The sequence below is a fragment of the Anas acuta genome, chromosome 20 (genome assembly GCF_963932015.1).
Source record: "Anas acuta chromosome 20, bAnaAcu1.1, whole genome shotgun sequence".
Classification (NCBI taxonomy): domain Eukaryota; kingdom Metazoa; phylum Chordata; class Aves; order Anseriformes; family Anatidae; genus Anas; species Anas acuta.
Genome location: NC_088998.1, coordinates 1,209,947 through 1,226,569, shown reverse-complemented (window position 1 = coordinate 1,226,569; position 16,623 = coordinate 1,209,947). Strand labels below are relative to the sequence as shown.

The window sequence follows — 16,623 nt, the reverse complement described above, 5'->3', positions numbered from 1 at the left end:
ACTGATAGCCAAAATATCAAAGGGTGAAGAAATCCTTGCGTAGAGGCTGTGTCAGCCTTGACCTGACTCAAGGTGCCCCACAAAGGTGTGGGAATGGGGCTCACTCGGGAGTTTTGCATGCAGGGGGGTGGCATTGCTGATGCTGTCTGGAGCTCCAAAATCCAGCTCCAAAGGAACCAGAAGTGTCCGGGGAATTGTCCCACATACAGCACTGCATAGAGCAGGGTTCAAAGGAGGAGCCCAAGCCTACTGCTGGCAAATCCAAGGCATGTTTCCTGTCACCCTTCACCCTTCATGTATCCTTTCCTTTGAATTGTTTTGATATACTTTGGGGGTTTCTAACCTTGCCAGGAATAAATAAATAAATAAATAAATAAAAAAGCAAGCTTGTCCTTTTTGCTAGACCCTTTTAAAAGGATAAATAAGATTGCAAAAGGAAACCTAAGAGGCTTAAGCTAATACTGACTTATTTCCCAGTTTTCTAATTTTTGCCTTAACAGAAAAGAACGTTAGTCATAGTAAAGAAAGAAATGGTAACTCAGAAGTCAGGCTCTGTTGGTGGTGTGCCATGGTTTCCTCTAATTTCAGAAGAATTGATGAATCTAAGAAAGCCGATTGGACTCACTCCCTCTACTCTGATCTTCAACAAGTTGCATTCCTTGGATTTTTGTTCATCCTGAGATTCTGTATGGGAGCACAGTGCAGAATGGGGAGCAACTGGGCTGTCTCTGTCCCAGAAGCTGGAATTTCTGCCTCTCACTGTATCTCCATCTCCTTTCCCCTGCCCATGCCCATGCCCACAGCGGTTCCCACAGCCCTGAGAGGTGAGCAGGACAGGCTTGGAGGTCAGGGCCAGGCTCAGCCGAGTCCAGATCATCTGGCAAGCTCATGGCAATGAGGCAGGTCTGAAGACAAGCTGGGACATCAATCTGCAGCTCACAGTCAGGATCAGGCCTGGTGAGGGTAACCAGGGTCAGCCACAGCCCTGCGATCATGGGGCAGGCCAGGCTGGGAAGGCAGCCCCAGCCCATGGGCAGGGCTCAGCTCAGCATCGACAGACCTGCAGCATCGCCTGGGACAGGGAGCAATGGCCCAGAGCTGAGCTGAAAAGGGGCTCCTTGATCATGGGCAGGGGATGAATGAAGGCCCCACGTGGGGCTGGTCAGGACGGGCTTCATAGTGCTCTCATGGCCCTGAGAGGCTCAAGCTGCCAGTGTGGGCAATACTCCTTGCCCAAGCTCCCTGATATCTTTTGCATTCCTTGCTGGAGAGTTCCTGTGGCTCCTGAAGCAGCACAGCATGGGCCAGCAGCAGGAGCACTTCTGCCATGCAAGGACACTCGCACGGGGAAGTGTCTACACACACAAGCCCACACAAAGCCCATTTGAGTACAGGCACATCCTTGGGTTTGTGCCACAAGTGAAAAATGACAAATCACGCACATGAGATCAGTTGTTAAAAAAATTTAATAGTAAAGTATTGCCAGTGCAATAGGCTGGTGTGAAGGGCAAAGGCACAGCTTGCACAGTGTTATCCGGGGTGCTTGCCGGGGTGGGCGATGAACTCTGCACTGGCAGAGCCTGCAATGACATTCTCCAGCTCCTGCTCTATGGGTTAATGGTGAAGGAGGAACCAGAAACCTTAGCACAGAATTCACAAGGCACAAGCAGGCACACAGAGTGCAAGGGCAGCAGCCACCAGCCTGCTTGGAAAGCTGCTTCATTTGGGCATTTGCTCTTGCAAGCTTGTGGCATTGAGTAGCTGCCAGAATCCTGCAAACTATACAAGGCAGGCTGTTTCTACAGTGAATACAGGTTGGTGTGCAGCAAGGCAGAATTTATCCCTTTAATATCAAACATTTAGGCACAAAGCACAAGGTAACCTAGACCACTTTTAGCCATATTTGCAGCCTAATTTCTATGTGTTAATTTCTGAGCACAGTGACAGCAAGTGACACCTGTGCTCTTGCCATGAGATACAAATTTTTACAGCCATCTGGGCATCCTTAGCATCACTGGAACCCAGGGGTTACCAAAACAGGATCTTATTAACGTCCTTGACCTGCAAAGATGTTCTCAAAGTGGTTTGGTCACTGGGATGGTCCCTCTGCTTCCCAACTTGGTGCATGAGGAATTCACTCATTCAGAGCTCAGTAGGCTCGAGGAAGCCCACAGGTATGGTGAGAGCAAAGTGAGCAGTTAAACCCATGCTGCCCAGCCTGCTGTCAGATAGCAGACAGCAAACACCTGTGGGCTTTGTAATCACACCTCTGATGCCATACAGACATTGGTCAAAGCTTCCCTAGAGAGCCAAAGCCTGCCCTAGCTGAGGTGCAGAAGCAACAGCAAGCATGGCTGGGAAAGGAAACTTCAGGCAATAAAAGGCCATATGGAAAGTGTTTCGTTTAACTACACCAAGTGATGACAGCAGTGAGAGACAAGGTTGTTTTAGATGGGGTTCTGTCAGTCTTAAGTTCAAACTCAGAACATATATGACAACAGAACTGCAACAGCAAGCATTTACAGCCTCGGGGCTTCAGTGCCTTGAACACAGAGGGAAAAAGGGGGAATGCCAGGGCTCAGGCTCTCTTCCCTGCAGCAGCATGAACACAAGGGGTTTCAAGTCTGCACAGCACCACTGCCCACGAGGAGCCACCTGAGAGCCGTACTGCAGAGGGCAGCAGGATCCTCACCAGTCCAGGCCCTCCTTCGGCGCCGAGGGCCTGGTGCTCTTCTCGCTGTAGAACTGCGCGAACCAGCGCCTGTGCTTCTGGATGCTCGCATCCTCCCTGACCAGCAGCGGCTTAAGCAGGTACTGTTTGTTATTCCAGATGGTTATATCTCGCTCAAACTGGGGAGAGAAGGGTGGTGAGGAAACCGAATGAGCAGCTTTGTGCATGCTGCCTGCACACTAGGTTTATTTTTTAGCATTTCTTCCCAGTGATTGGTGTGGGACTATTTTTAAACTGCAGCACCACTGCTCTCCATCTGCAGTTAGCAGACATTTAGCCCATTGCAGCTCCCAAACGAGGAGCTACTTTCAGCTTAGACAGCCCCTGCCATGGGATATACTGGAAAATGAGTGGAGGTTGTGAAGGTAGGAGCAGCTCCACCTGAGATTTTTGATTTGTTGGGTAGCTCCAGCCAACCAGGGCACTATAAATTAAGCACAGGTGTCTTAAATTCCACTCAGATATGTACCCGGTAAGACATGGAGTTTCCCTTCACAAAGACATCTCTGCAGAAATAAGTGCTGCTTATTCACATTAGTAAGAATGCATAAATTTAAACCATCATTTAAACAATACAAGCTAGTAAAGCTAGGTTTGATTTGGGGTAGGTTTTTGGCATCTGAAAATTGTCTTTTGGCAATTTTTACTATGGTGCCCTCTGGTCAGACCAAACAAAACGTTTTAACCCCTGCTTTAACCCCTGACAGAAGGGAATGACATGAACTATTCTGACTGCTTAAAAGGGAGTTACAGGGATGACAGTAAGATTTATCTTGGTAGTGCCACCTGGTATAATGAGCAACAGCCATGGGTTTCAGGTTGAGAAGTTCCAAATGGACATTAAAAATAAAAATCAACACCATGGGTAGAGCAGTAATGGAATGGGTCACCCCGAAGGGGGCAGTCTCCTTTCAAGGCTCCTAGACAACTCTATGCCTCGCCTGAACTTGGCCATGGTCTTGCTCCAGGTGGGATTGGAGACATCCAGGAGGGCTCTCCCTCCACTTTGAATCCTTTTTGTAAAGACCTGGAAAAAAACTCTGTCAGGAGGGGCAAGAATTGCCAAATCTCATTATAATTTATTAGCAGGGATATTTCCTGGCACCGTTATCACTGAAGGATATTGGATGGTTTTAAAGTACCAGCCTGGGGTGCTGGAAATCTGGATGCAGTTATTAGACCTTTCAAAGATGTCCTGCAACCTGGGAGATGTGGCCTAACCCTTGTACCCCAGTTCCCCACCCACAGCAGATGGCTAGCATCTCTCCACCATCATAAACAGATGAGCAACTGCAGGGACCCTCTTCACTAAACCTTGAGTTTAGTTCTTCAGGCCCCTGAAATGGAAAGATCGTGCCGAGCACTGAAAGGATCATGCCCAAGACTATTTTGCTCCCACTTATCTCTGAGCCCACATGGGCTGGCTGTTACTTTATGCAACATCCAGCAAGCTCCAGAGGATCACTTCTGGCTGCTCCTCCTCAGAAGCCTTACCTGTACGCACTCTGCTCTCAGGATGAACTTGGGGACTATGGCCGGCACATTCTTCTGGTAGTAGATTTTGTGGACCACGTTCTGCAGGAGAGGCTCCAGTGGAGTCACAGTCTGCAGGATGACCCCATGGCCCAGGAAAGCATGCTCAAAGATGAGGAAAACCAGCCCTGGCCCCACCTGCAGAGCAAGAGCGCACCCTCAGGGGAGAGTGCCCAGCGGCCCCACTGCCGGAACAGCAGCTCCGATGCCCTTGGTAGGACAGGCTGCTCTGAGCAGGCAGGCAGGGACTTGTCCTCTTGGGCTACCACGCCATTCAGCTCAAGGGGCTGGTGGTCACCCTGCTCTCAGATCCAGCAGGAAGGGGTAGTTCAGTCACATCCATGAGGTCTCTGCTCCTGCCGACACCAGCTCTCATTTGTGAGACGAGAAAGCACCCTGCCCTACCAGATTGTGCAGCTCATGCTCGCTGCTATTAATGCAACCTCCTGTCCTTGGCTTCTGCAAGCTGCCTCACCAAATAGGCTCACTTGGCAGATAGGAAATATGGTCTTGTGTAAGTAAAAGGGACCGGTCAGGATGCAAGGGCAACGGGGCCAGGCACCGTGTCTGTGGCTCATCAAGCCACCTGCCTTCCCTGGTGTCCATACAGGGCATTTCATGGCACATAGGACATACCTGCCTGGCTGAAACCGACAAGTCCAGCAAGGGGAAGCGCTTCCCGAACACGGTTGCGGTGTGCTGGAGCAGCATGCGGGAGCAATGCTGGTTGGGCTCTGGCTCCGGCTGCCACTCGGCCTGGAGGGGTGGAGAAGGAGCGGCTCAGCCCAAGAGCCAGGAGTCAGGAGCATGGGCTGAGGGGAGGCAGCAGCGAGAGGGTGACTGAAGGGGGGCTGTGAAGGGCATCTAGAGCTAAGCACAGATGAGGGAGTGAGGCTAAAACCACTGAGGTACAGAAAAAAGATTTGAACTGAAGACTGAGGGATGAGGCAGAAGAGGTGAGGTAGGACTCAAGCACTGAGGCAGAAAGGGGACCTGGCCTCAGGGACCTCAACCTACTCATGGCCACGAGGGGATGTAGGGTCCTACCTTCCAGACATGCTTCATAAAATCCCACACCTTGGACTTGGTGTATCTCAGATCAGATCCACTCAGAAAAGACGGTCCATGAAGAAAGGCAAGGTGAGCTGTGTCTGCTGCATTCTCAGGGATTTCCTGCCGGAGGGAACAATTTATCGCTGGTGAGAGCTGACCTGGGCACGAGCTGCCCGTCTGTAGCAGCAGCGCTGCAGCAGCAGTGGTGTGATTGCAGCACAGCCCAGGGCCCTCACATCATGGCAAGAGGCAGCCCAGGGAGTGGAGGTGGGGTCTGAGCATTCACTGACCTGTAACCAGCTCTTAACTAGCGTGTAAAATAATTTAATGTGCAGCTAGAACATACAGCATTAATATTAAGCTAACCTAAACACATTAACTTCTGTAGCCACACGTGCTGGGACTCCAAACTTCCTCTGGCCCTAGAAAAATTGTAAAGAATGAAGCATTTTTGCGTTTGTGATCCTAGTCTGGATTTCACATATTTTAAGCCAGCGTAAACCTGTAAACCCCACCAGCCTGCCCGTATCAGGTCACTTGTTGAGGTTTTAACTGCTTTGTTACTCAACTACACCACCTCTCTTGCAGCTTGGCGAGTAGCACAGTCTGGCCATAGCACAGACCTGTGTGCAGTGGTTCACTTCTGCTTACGGCCACAAAACTTCTCCCTTTTCCACCCTTGTTTCCACCAAGACAACAGAAACTGCAGCCATTTTGTTCGGCTTGGCACATTCCCGCTCTACTCTGCGCTGGTGCGGCCTCACCTCGAGTACTGTGTGCAGTTCTGGGCACCACAGTATAAAAAGGACATGAAACTGTTGGAGAGTGTCCAGAGGAGGGCTACGAAGATGGTGAAAGGCCTGGAGGGGAAGACGTACGAGGAACGGCTGAGGGCACTGGGCCTGTTCAGCCTGGAGAAGAGGAGGCTGAGGGGAGACCTCATCGCAGTCTACAACTTCCTTGTAAGGGGGTGTCGAGAGGCAGGAGACCTTTTCTCCATTAACACCAGCGACAGGACCCGTGGGAACGGGGTTAAGCTGAGGCAGGGGAAATTTAGGCTTGACATCAGGAGGGGGTTCTTCACAGAGAGGGTGGTTGCACACTGGAACAGGCTCCCCAGGGAAGTGGTCACTGCACCGAGCCTGTCTGAATTTAAGAAGAGATTGGACTGTGCGCTTAGTCACATGGTCTGAACTTTTGGGTAGACCTGTGCGGTGTCAAGAGTTGGACTTGATGATCCTTAAGGGTCCCTTCCAGCTCAGGATATTCTATGATTCTATGATTTGTCAGCATATGATGGTGATTATGAACATCAACAGCAAGATAACCATATGTTTCCATTGCTGTTGTCAGTGAGTTGAAAAGCCTCCTGACAATAAGTGCAGCAATCCTTGAAGAAGCTTTTTTAAAAACTACATCAGATATAGGTCAAAGCAAATTAAGAGATTCCCTTTAAGTGCCACCCAGGACATCTGTTGTCTCTCAAACAGCCCATGGACCCTACATACGGAGAACATCTGCCACGTTCTTGCACAGTGATGCATTCCTAGGTGTTGGCTCTGCTGGCAGCAGCAGCTGCCCAGTGGCACTGGGTTAACTGGGAGAAGATGCCCATTAGCGTGTCATCCGGGAGGAGAAATCCCTGAACTGGACTCCAGCAGAGGACCCAGCCCCAGACGTGCCCCAGGTGTTGCCCCAGTGCTACCTGGATGTGGGCATCCACAAAGTGCTCTGTCTGTCCCCGAAACACCCACTCCTTGGCAGCAATCTGTGGCTGCTCGGGCACAGCCCACGTCGGGCCGGTCCCGTCACAGTGGTACCAGAGCAGCAGCATCCCATTCACCTCACAGCACGGCCACGTCCGGACCTTGGCAAAATCTGGCACTGCAGGGAATGAAAAGAATTGGATTAACACAGTGTTTCTGGGGTGCTGATGGTCACCTTGTCCTGGACTATGGCTCAGAGCTCATTTTATGGGCAGTATTAATGTGACACAGGCTGCCTGGTGACATTTGGGCACGCAGGCAGCTTTTCTGTCTGTTTAAAACAACCTGACCCATTTGGCCTGAACTGGCAGCTGGGCAGCTTTTTGCGGTTCTGTTCTCTTCATAAAACACAGTAATCATGACTCTGAATAAAGCACTTTCCTATGAAACAGTGCATTTTGGCAAGTGTGTGTGTATGTCCAAAGTATTCGTTCTCATTTTGTAATGAAACACAACTTTACTCATTACTTGGAATCAAATTCAAATGCAGCTCACGAGTGAGCATTTAGGGTAAAAAATAATAATAATAATAATTGCAGTTTGATGCAATCTATAAGATGTTTATCTTAACACATATGGAGAGTATGATTTTTCCACTTCTAGAAAAATAGACTGTTTAGTAGAAAGATTGAGTTTTGCTGCTACTCAGTGCTTTCATTGCTATCCCAATCAATCCCAATTAGAGGAAATCGACTTTCTAAGGGAAATTAGGAAACAGTCCTAAGCAGAATTCAAAGTAAACCTACTGGTTTCAGCCACACAGTTGGTAATTTATTTCAATTAATGCAAGTAATTGTTACATGTGAACTTTAAGTAAGATGTTCTCCCTACACAATCACCACAAACCACATCTAAAAGGTGAATGTGTGTGAAAAGTCTTCCTGGGTTCTAACCAAAAGTTTCCCTTAATCCTCAAAAGAGAAAAAATTGCCATCAAGAGATTATTCTGCCAATGTCAAGACCACAGATTTAAGCACTGACATGGTATAAATTATTACTGTAGCATACAGAATACTTTCTGAACCCCAGTAGCTTCTTGGTATCTACCACACAGACACTTTTTGTTTGCATGCCTGGTGGTGCAATGCACAAGTCCAAGTTAAAATCTTTGAAGACACACTGCTTGCTGTCAGCAGGAGTTCTCAGGCGATCAAAATTGTGAAGGGTGGTTGGTTAACCAAATTAAAGTCCCATCTATCATCTAACATGTGCAAGGGCACTGGAACATTGTGTCACAACATGGACAACCCAGGAGAAGAATCAGGGTGCTGCAAAAAACAGGGAAGGTCGGAGGGGTGGGGGGGATGGTGAGTTATTATGAAGCCCACTTTCCCACTTTTCCCTACTGAAATATTTTATATATATATTTTTAGGACGATGCCCAGGGCACTAACGATACTGCAGGTGCTTTCTGCAGACCCGGGAAAGGTTCACCTTTTTCAGCATATGGGATGCTGGTGCATTTTCCATCTTCTCCCCGAAACTGCCAGCCGTGAAAGGGGCACTCGATGCAGTCGCCCAGGACGCGCCCGCCGGCAGCGAGGTTGGCACCGAGGTGAGGGCAGTAAGCGTCCACCACATGGGCCTGGCCGTCCTGGGTGCGGAACGCAGCGAGCTGCTCTCCTGGAGACAGAGGGGGGTTATCGGCGTGTCCCTAAAGCCAGCAGCCCCGGGCAGGGCCAGGTGGGCTCAGGGACCCGGGACCCGGGACCCAGCCCCGTCCGTGCAGCCACCAGAGAGCACCGGGCGGCCGCAGCAGCCGCCTCCAACCCCGCACGGCTCCAGGCCTCAGCACCCGTTCTCTGGGCTGTCAGAGCCTGGTTCAGCTGAAGGACAAAAGCCGCCTCCACAGAAAGGTGTAAAAACGTGGGGTGCTCCCTCTGGTAAAGAGGGGCTCCAGGCAGAGCAGAGCAGTGGCTGCATGTAGAGAGAGCCCCGTTCCTGTCCCTTTGCCCAAGACATCTAGAGGAGAGCGCGGGCTCGTGAATTTCGGGAAAATCTGGCTGAAAGGAGGAGCTCTGTTTGCTCTTGACCTCCAAGAGCCGCATGCACCACAGCCCAGCAGCTCAGCACAGAATCCCTTCCTCAGGCAAGGCCGGCTGAGCCAGGGCCCCGTCACCTCCCCGGCAGGGGGGTTCTGGCTAAAAAGGCAGCTCCTGCCCCAGCCAGCTCCGTGCAGGGAGGGATGGAGCCAGCGCTGGCAGAGCTGGGGCTGCATTGCCCCGACACCCAGACTTGCTTTGCTTTGCTGCTGGGCCAAGTTCCTTCTGCCCCAATGCAACGTGAGGTTTGCCCTGCTGGTATCTGTCTCTGCTCACTGGGATCACACTCCTCCTCCCTGCCCAAAGGGCAGCACCCTGCTAGCTCAGCAAAAAACTTGCAAAGTTTGCCCTGGCTTCTGGAGAGACAGAGGCTGTGCCCGTGCTATAGCCGTAGGTCTGTTCACGTGGCTGTGCAAGGAGCCGTGACTGCACTGAGTGCCATGCCGTCACCTCCAAAATTGCTCTGCCCCGAGGGACAAACCTGGTGCCAGACACTTTCCTGGCACAGCGCGAACTGCTCTTGTGCAGCTGCACACCTCGGTGCTGCGGCACCATGCTGTGGGAGAGGGGCTGCTCGTCAGGACCTGGCCTGAGAGCAACGCTGGACCTGTCCCTTCATCCCCTCGAGTTGTGTCCTGGCTGGTCTGGGGGCTCGGAAGCACTCTGGGGGCTGTTCATATGGATGCAGCCAGTGAGTTAAAGGCTGGGGTGCTCCAGGGTCCTCTCTTCCATACGATGTGCCATGCAGTGCACGTGTATTAACGCATCAGCTTGTGAAATCTGATAGTTATCGCTGGTGTTGTACCTTAGCACTCAAACAGTAAGACATGAGTCCAAACTAAAGTCCGAAGACCAAACTAAGCTTCTGTCCATATTTTCCCAGACAGCCACACTGATGACTAGTGACACACTGTGAGCTACACAAGGCTACTTCCTTTGGTTTTGTGTCCTGGGCAAAGAAAACAAAACAGTGAAAACTTCCCCAGCCTTCAAACCTAGAAAAGGTTATTTCTGCTATCTGGCAGAAAAACATGGTTTTACTGCAGTGCCTGGAGGCACCTTCTTATCCAGGACGCCTGGCACTGCTGCCTTGCTGGAAGGCACTGGTACCTCCGCTGGCAGCTGGTGAGGGGAGTGGAGGTGCTGGAGGTGCAGGTCCTTCCCCTGGCCCCAGGCAGCAACCAGTCATTCCTTGCATCAGCATTTTCTCCTGTCACCAATCTGCCTCTTTGCCTGACCTGAATTTCAGAGCAAAGGGGGGCTATGCCAGGAGACATTTCTGCTCGTGCAGCTGTTGGAGGTGACACAGGGTCACCAGGAGCAGTGGTGCAGGAGTGGTGCTGGGCAGGTCAGAGTGGGGCACTTGTAGCCTGGGCTCCTGGGGGGTCCCAAGGAACAGCCCTATGCCCTGGTGCTTTGCCCAGGAAGGTCCCAACTCTAGAGCTTTCCTTCTTACACTTGGTCTGGAACTCATCTGCCATGAAGAGCTGAAGTGGTGCCTGTGGCCAGAGCCTTGTGGGGCTGCCTGAACTCCTCTCCTGGGACTCCTGAGCTAGCACTGCTTTCATCTCCAGCCTTTGTACTCCGGAGCCAGCAGAGCCAGAGGAGAAGCTGATCTTTGCTTAGGGTGGTGCATCAAATCTGATATCTCCCCATGTGGGAGGACAATATCCCAGCCTAATATATGCTAAGAAACTCTGTTGTAAATTAATATCTAGAACTTAAGAGCCACATACAGGCACAGATGTTTTCCTGTGAAATTAGTGTATTTTCTTCATGGAAAATGAATGGCAATTATGACAGAAATAACACATGGCACAGAAAGAGACACAAGGTCATCATGCAGTTCTTGTTTGGGGACACAGAAGCTGGGAGAGAGCCCAGAGGACTCGCTCAGGGGCATTGCTGCACAGGAGCCTCCCCTGGGGTCTGAGCAGCTTCGCTGCAGCAAGCCCCCGGCAGCAGAGCTGCAGGACACAGCAGTCCTCAGGAGAGCCTGCAGCTGTCCTGCATGCTCTGTGCTGTGGTTTGGAACGTACCTGGTCCCCAAAGTCAGGTCATGCAGGGACCAAGTCAAGAGATTTTTCTTCATCTCCTCTTGCTCACTGTCTCTGGAGCAGGGCCACATTTCAAGGCTATGCTCAGAGACTATCCCAGATAAATTAAACACAGACTTGGAAGCTCTGGGTTGTTTAACTCTCTTACTTACTGATAGTCTTCCTAGCACCAGTAAACTACCATCATGCTGCAATGTGAAATGATTTTACCTGCACATTTTAGCCAGACCTGGAGGACTGGGTACCAGGGTAGACAATGAAGTGCTGCAACTGATAGGCTGGCAAGGGCTCTCCAGGATGTATATAATGAACTGGAAAGTTCCCGTCACACAAAGAAACAAAACATCACAGGAGAAGATGGCTCTTGAAAACAGATCTAAAATAAAACACCAACACTGAATCTGAGGGACTTCAATGAAGAAACCTCCTTTATGATGAGGAAGGCACCTGAACAAGTCCCAAACCACCTTCAAGGCAAAAGGACGCTCGACAACCTAGAAGACTTTTCTGGATGTGGCTGTGAGACCTGATCTGCCCCAGGACAGGGGGAGCTGTGGGCACAGCAGTGCCTGGGAGGGGAACCAGGCAGTGAGGTGCCCTGCTGTCCCAGAAGAAGCCCAGAGGGGTGCCCTGCACACGCACAGTGAGCCTGTGCCATGATGCCCCAGCTGGGGTACCTGGTGCATGTGGAAAAGCCGAGGCTGTGCCATGCTTGGTGCCCTCATGTAGGTAGTGTGTGGGGTGCCCCAGAAGGGATACCCCAACAGAGATGCCTTAGTGCCATAGCAGAGACCACAGCAGAGATGCTCAGGCTGAGATGTCCTGCACACTGGCAACAGCCAGGGCAGGGAGCCAGCATGGGTGCTGGCTGGGATGGCCCAGTGCCCTGGCTGGATGCCCTGGAGGTGAGGGTGTCCTTGTGCCCCCATGGAGACACCCAGGCAGGGATGTCCCTGTGCCCAAGTAGGGATGCCCCCATTCCCCGGTGGAGTGGAGATGTCTGGGATGCCCTGGTGGGGATGCCCTGGTGGGGATGTCCTGCTGAGGATGTCCAGGTGGGGATGCAGTGGAGCTGTCCCGGTGCCCCAGTGCAGACGCCAGGGGCAGGGATGTCCCGGGGGCCCGTCAGGGATGCCTGCCGTGCGGTGCCAGTGCCCGGGCCGAGACACCCATCAGGGGTGTTCCCACTCCTGGGCACGGGCACGGCGTTGATCGGGGATGCCGGGGATGCCCCGCCGTCGGGGATGCCCCGCAGCCTGGCCAGCATCCCGGGCCTAGGCAAAGGGGACGCCCGTCGGGGACTCACCGAGCAGGGACAGGCTGCGGACGGTGCCGGGGGGCAGCTGCGCGGAGTCGAGGACTCGGTACCAGCCGTTGGGGTACGGCGGCGGCCGGGCGCCGGGGCGGCGGGGGCGGCGGGGGAGGCGGGGGGCCGCGGCCGGCAGGGAGCCCACCTCCCCGCGGCCCCGCCGCAGCTCCAGAGGCCGGCAGCAGCCCGGCAGCACGACGAGCAGGAGGAGGAGGAGGAGGAGCAGGAGGAAGAGCAGCGCCCCGCTCCCCAGCCCCGCCGCCAGCAACTCCGCTCCGCACCACCCGCTCCCCATAGCGCGCCCGCTCCCGCCGCCGCCGCCCCTTATAGCACGGCCAGCCCCGCCCGGGTGGGGCTGGGGGGCAGCTCCCACCCCCGGCACCCCTCAGGCACCCCCGGGCTGCAGCAGTTGATGATTCCTGTGGCTCAGCCCCCCGAGGGCTGCGAGGTGCACAGCGAAGAATCACAGCAACACAAAATCACAGTCACAGAGTCACAGACTCATAGAACTATAGAATAACAGAACTGTAGAATCACAGAACCTCGGAATGGTTTGGGTTGGAAGGACCTTAAACCCCATCCAGTTCCAACCCCCGCCATGGGCCCCCAGCCTGGCCTTGGGCACTGCCAGGGATAGGGCACCCATAGCTCCTCTGGGCAGCCTGGGACAGGGCCTCACCTCCCTCATTGTGTAGAATTTCTTCCTTACATCTAATCTAAATCTCCCTTCTTTTAGTTTACAACCATTTCCCTTTGTCCTATCATCATCTGCTTGAGTAAGAAGAGGCAGTGAGCACAAGTTGCTGCAAAGGGAACTCCACTTCCACAGAAGGACGTTTGTCCCAGAAGGAGCAGTACAAATTCTGTTTGATGGGTTATTTAGGTCAATGCATACCACATCACCCTCCTGGGCTGCTATCTCATTCCCAGAAAGATGGGGCTGGTGTTGGGGTTGGCTGTGACAGCGACTGCCTGACAGAACTCTAATGTGTCCCTTGGAGTCCGAGGACAGCTCAGAGAGTTGCCAGTACAGAAAAAGGAAGGGATGCTCTCGTGGAGAGAGGACAAATAAGTGCCAAGGAAAGATCAGGTTACTTGCATTACAGATTGCTGTAGAATGAGGTAGGGAATTAAAGCTTGATTTAGTCCTAAGAATTGCACAGTTCAAGAGGCAACTGTAGAAAGCCCACCTGCTGCCAACCATGTAGATAAAGCCGGGGATTTCCAGGTATAGAAACCATCCCCCAAACCCTACATAGTACTAAGTAATTGAAAAGGGAAAAGCAAACAGAAATGGAGCATCTGGTTGAAGCAAAACCAGCATCCAAAAGGGTGAATTCAGACAGGTTGAAAGGCATGAAGACCCCTTACTAAAGGTTCAGGTAAATATATCTGATCTATTGGAAACCTTTTCTAGAGGAGAGTGCCAGTCTAGCCATGCAGGAGACTGAACACCCCAGATGGAATTAAACAGACATCCCTAAGAGAGGGGCAGGCTGCAAGTCCTGAGTGAATGAGGAAAAAGAACAACGAACAAGGAAGAACAAGTGAAATATCTAGTCAAAGTAGGGCAGGACAAAGAGGGATTTTCAAGAGTAACTTACTAAGGGCATAAAAGCACATAAAAAATACATCCACAGTGCTAAAACAGAGACTTTATGTCAGTTTGGGGATTAGCAGACCAAGGAGTCTTCGCACTGTGCTGGTCAAGCCAACCAGGCACTGTAGTGAAGGGGCTCTCAGGCACAGGAATGAGTCTGCTCCATTGAGGAAGGGTCAGCAGCACGTTTCTAAGTAGAATCTGTGTCTCACCAAGAGACCTTAGGACTCAACACACAGCTGAACAAGTTCATGCTTTGTTCACTTGGACTTTCAAGACACTTCCTCTAAGAGCTGTTGCAAAAGGCCCTTAAATAAGCCTGAAGTAACAGGAGAGGAATCCTCTTTGCTTCTTTAATTGGTGAGAAGACAGGAAACAAGGAAAAGGAATAAATGCTCAGCTGTTACAATGGAGAGTGGGGATCTGCATTTGTATTTGCCTATTCATGAAGAAACTGAGAAACCGGATAAACAGATGTCTAAATCGCCTGGTTAAGATGGTTCTGAATTATTCACTACCGTAAAATGTAAAGTTGACTATGAACTACTGCAAAATAAACCTTACAAATCTCTCAGTGACTGACAGGCAAACAGCAGTGTCTGCCATTGAAATGTAATGCATGTGGCAAAGACCCACCGGAGAGGGTTAGCTACTAATTAGCACTAGGAAAGAGATCGGCACGTTACTCGACTTGGTCTCTGAATGCATCCTCTCACTGTTCCACTCAGCTCAAAAAGACAAATGCAACTCTAGGAATAATTAGCATCAGTGCTTTTGTAGACATGATGATCTAAGCATATAAGAGGGGCTAGGTCGATAGAGAACAGTAATATTTTCTGTTAGATGCACTGATACAGTTGGAAAAATGATTGATGAGCTTTGAGGCGTAATATCCCTCCTTTGACAATAATTAGGAATGTAATTGGGAACAGAGCACGAAACCATCTGCACATCTGGTGAACTTCAAGGTGCATGTAATGGTGGCCACCTCATCTTGCATGGAGTAAACCTAGAGGAGATACCGAGAAATGATGGCTGTGATCAGAAGCAGGGAATGGCACCCACAGGAGGCGTGAGAACAAATACTTGAAGTCTGAAAATCAGAAGGCAATTGACACACCCATTATCAGTCCCTGAACTAGATAGGTCTCAATCTATGACTTTCCATTTAAGCTCATATTTTACACTTTTCCAGGTCTGAAGGAATTTATGAGTGGGCAGAAGGGAAGTGAGAAAACAAAAGGACACACGGACAACACGGGGGGCTCCAGGGTGCTGGTGGGACACAGAACTCCCAGCAGCTGGGCACAGCTGGTGGGCTCCACAGGAACCTCTGCTTCTACAGACCGTGGCAGGGAACAGGAGTGGAACAGCCCGTGGTGTATGAAGGCATTTCTAAGCAGTACAGACAGCAAAAGAGCCATTTATAGATGGACTTAAAGGGTCCAGGAGAAGACGTGGGGTGTTCCTGGGTGGCACAACAGCAGAAGCACCCAGGAGCTGCTTGAGCAGCACAAAACCTCTGTGCCCACGAGGGGTGTGAGGCTGTGCCTTGTGTCCTCCTCTTCCTGGGTGCCTGGCTCTAGGGTAGGGGACGAGCAGTACTGGGCTGAAACAGCCCAGGCTGGAGGGGAAAAACAAGTTCAGTGCAGGAATTTCCCTTTCATACTTTGTATGCAATGTTAGGATATATTGAGAGTTTTTTGACTGGTAATGTAGTTACCTCAGCTATACTAAAGATTTTGGGGGGTTTGAAGTAGTGTGTATAGTGCTGAATGCCTTTCACCACGTACAAAACCCTGATTCTGCATGCATGCTCCTGAGTTTGTTGAGTTACCTATCCAAGACTGAAATCTGTCAATCCCTACGTTTGATACATAAATGAGCAGTGGTTATGGTACAGAGGATTCCTTTGTTTCCAGAGACAGAAAACATTAAGTTTAGCTCTATCAGTAAATAAATAAATAAATAAATAAATAAATAAATAAAAAGTAAAGGAAGAATGTGGTGTTTGGCTGATACTAGAAATCTTTGTATTGGCTTGGACTTTCTAGCAGGTTTCTGCATTAGAGCAGAGCTGGGTCTTGATGTGGTGATCAAAATCAGAAAAAAAGGGCAATTCATGGGATTGCAGGAGGGGAATGAAGCCTTGGAGAAGGGGGTTGTTGGTCACAAAGTATCTCAGTGACATTTTTCATCAGATAAGGGTTCTACCTGTGTGTTCATCTTTCCAGGAAGCCTACCTCAAGACTGTGCTTCTTGCTTTCCAGATGCACTATGCAGTGCGTGCATTATGTGAGCGCACCTTAAGGGAAGGAGATAAGGAAAGAAATGTTTTCTTCAAATCCAACACGGCTTATCCCAGTCTCATCATGTTTTTCTTTATTTTTAGGCCGGTTTCATAATCAAACAAAACTTGTGCAATCAGTCCTCAATGTGTCCTTAGGAGCAAGGTTTTGATCTCCTTGCAAATATCAATCACTCATGACAGGAGGGCACAGCCCTCCAGAGGGGCATGTCAGTTGTCACATT

At 50.9% G+C, this 16,623-nt stretch overlaps 1 protein-coding gene across 1 annotated transcript; it reads right to left on the bottom strand.

Annotated features, from left to right (window-relative positions):
- Nucleotides 1-1,457: 1,457 nt before the first annotated feature.
- LOC137842763 (cholesterol 7-desaturase nvd-like) lies at nucleotides 1,458-12,979 on the bottom strand. The gene is made up of 7 exons (XM_068657206.1): nucleotides 12,489-12,979; nucleotides 8,518-8,706; nucleotides 7,023-7,201; nucleotides 5,312-5,437; nucleotides 4,901-5,020; nucleotides 4,226-4,402; nucleotides 1,458-2,850 (listed from the first exon to the last, which is right to left on the bottom strand). Exons 1-7 carry the CDS (start codon nucleotides 12,784-12,786, stop codon nucleotides 2,689-2,691), a joined length of 1,251 nt encoding a protein of 416 aa, XP_068513307.1. The 5' UTR covers nucleotides 12,787-12,979; the 3' UTR covers nucleotides 1,458-2,688.
- Nucleotides 12,980-16,623: the final 3,644 nt, after the last annotated feature.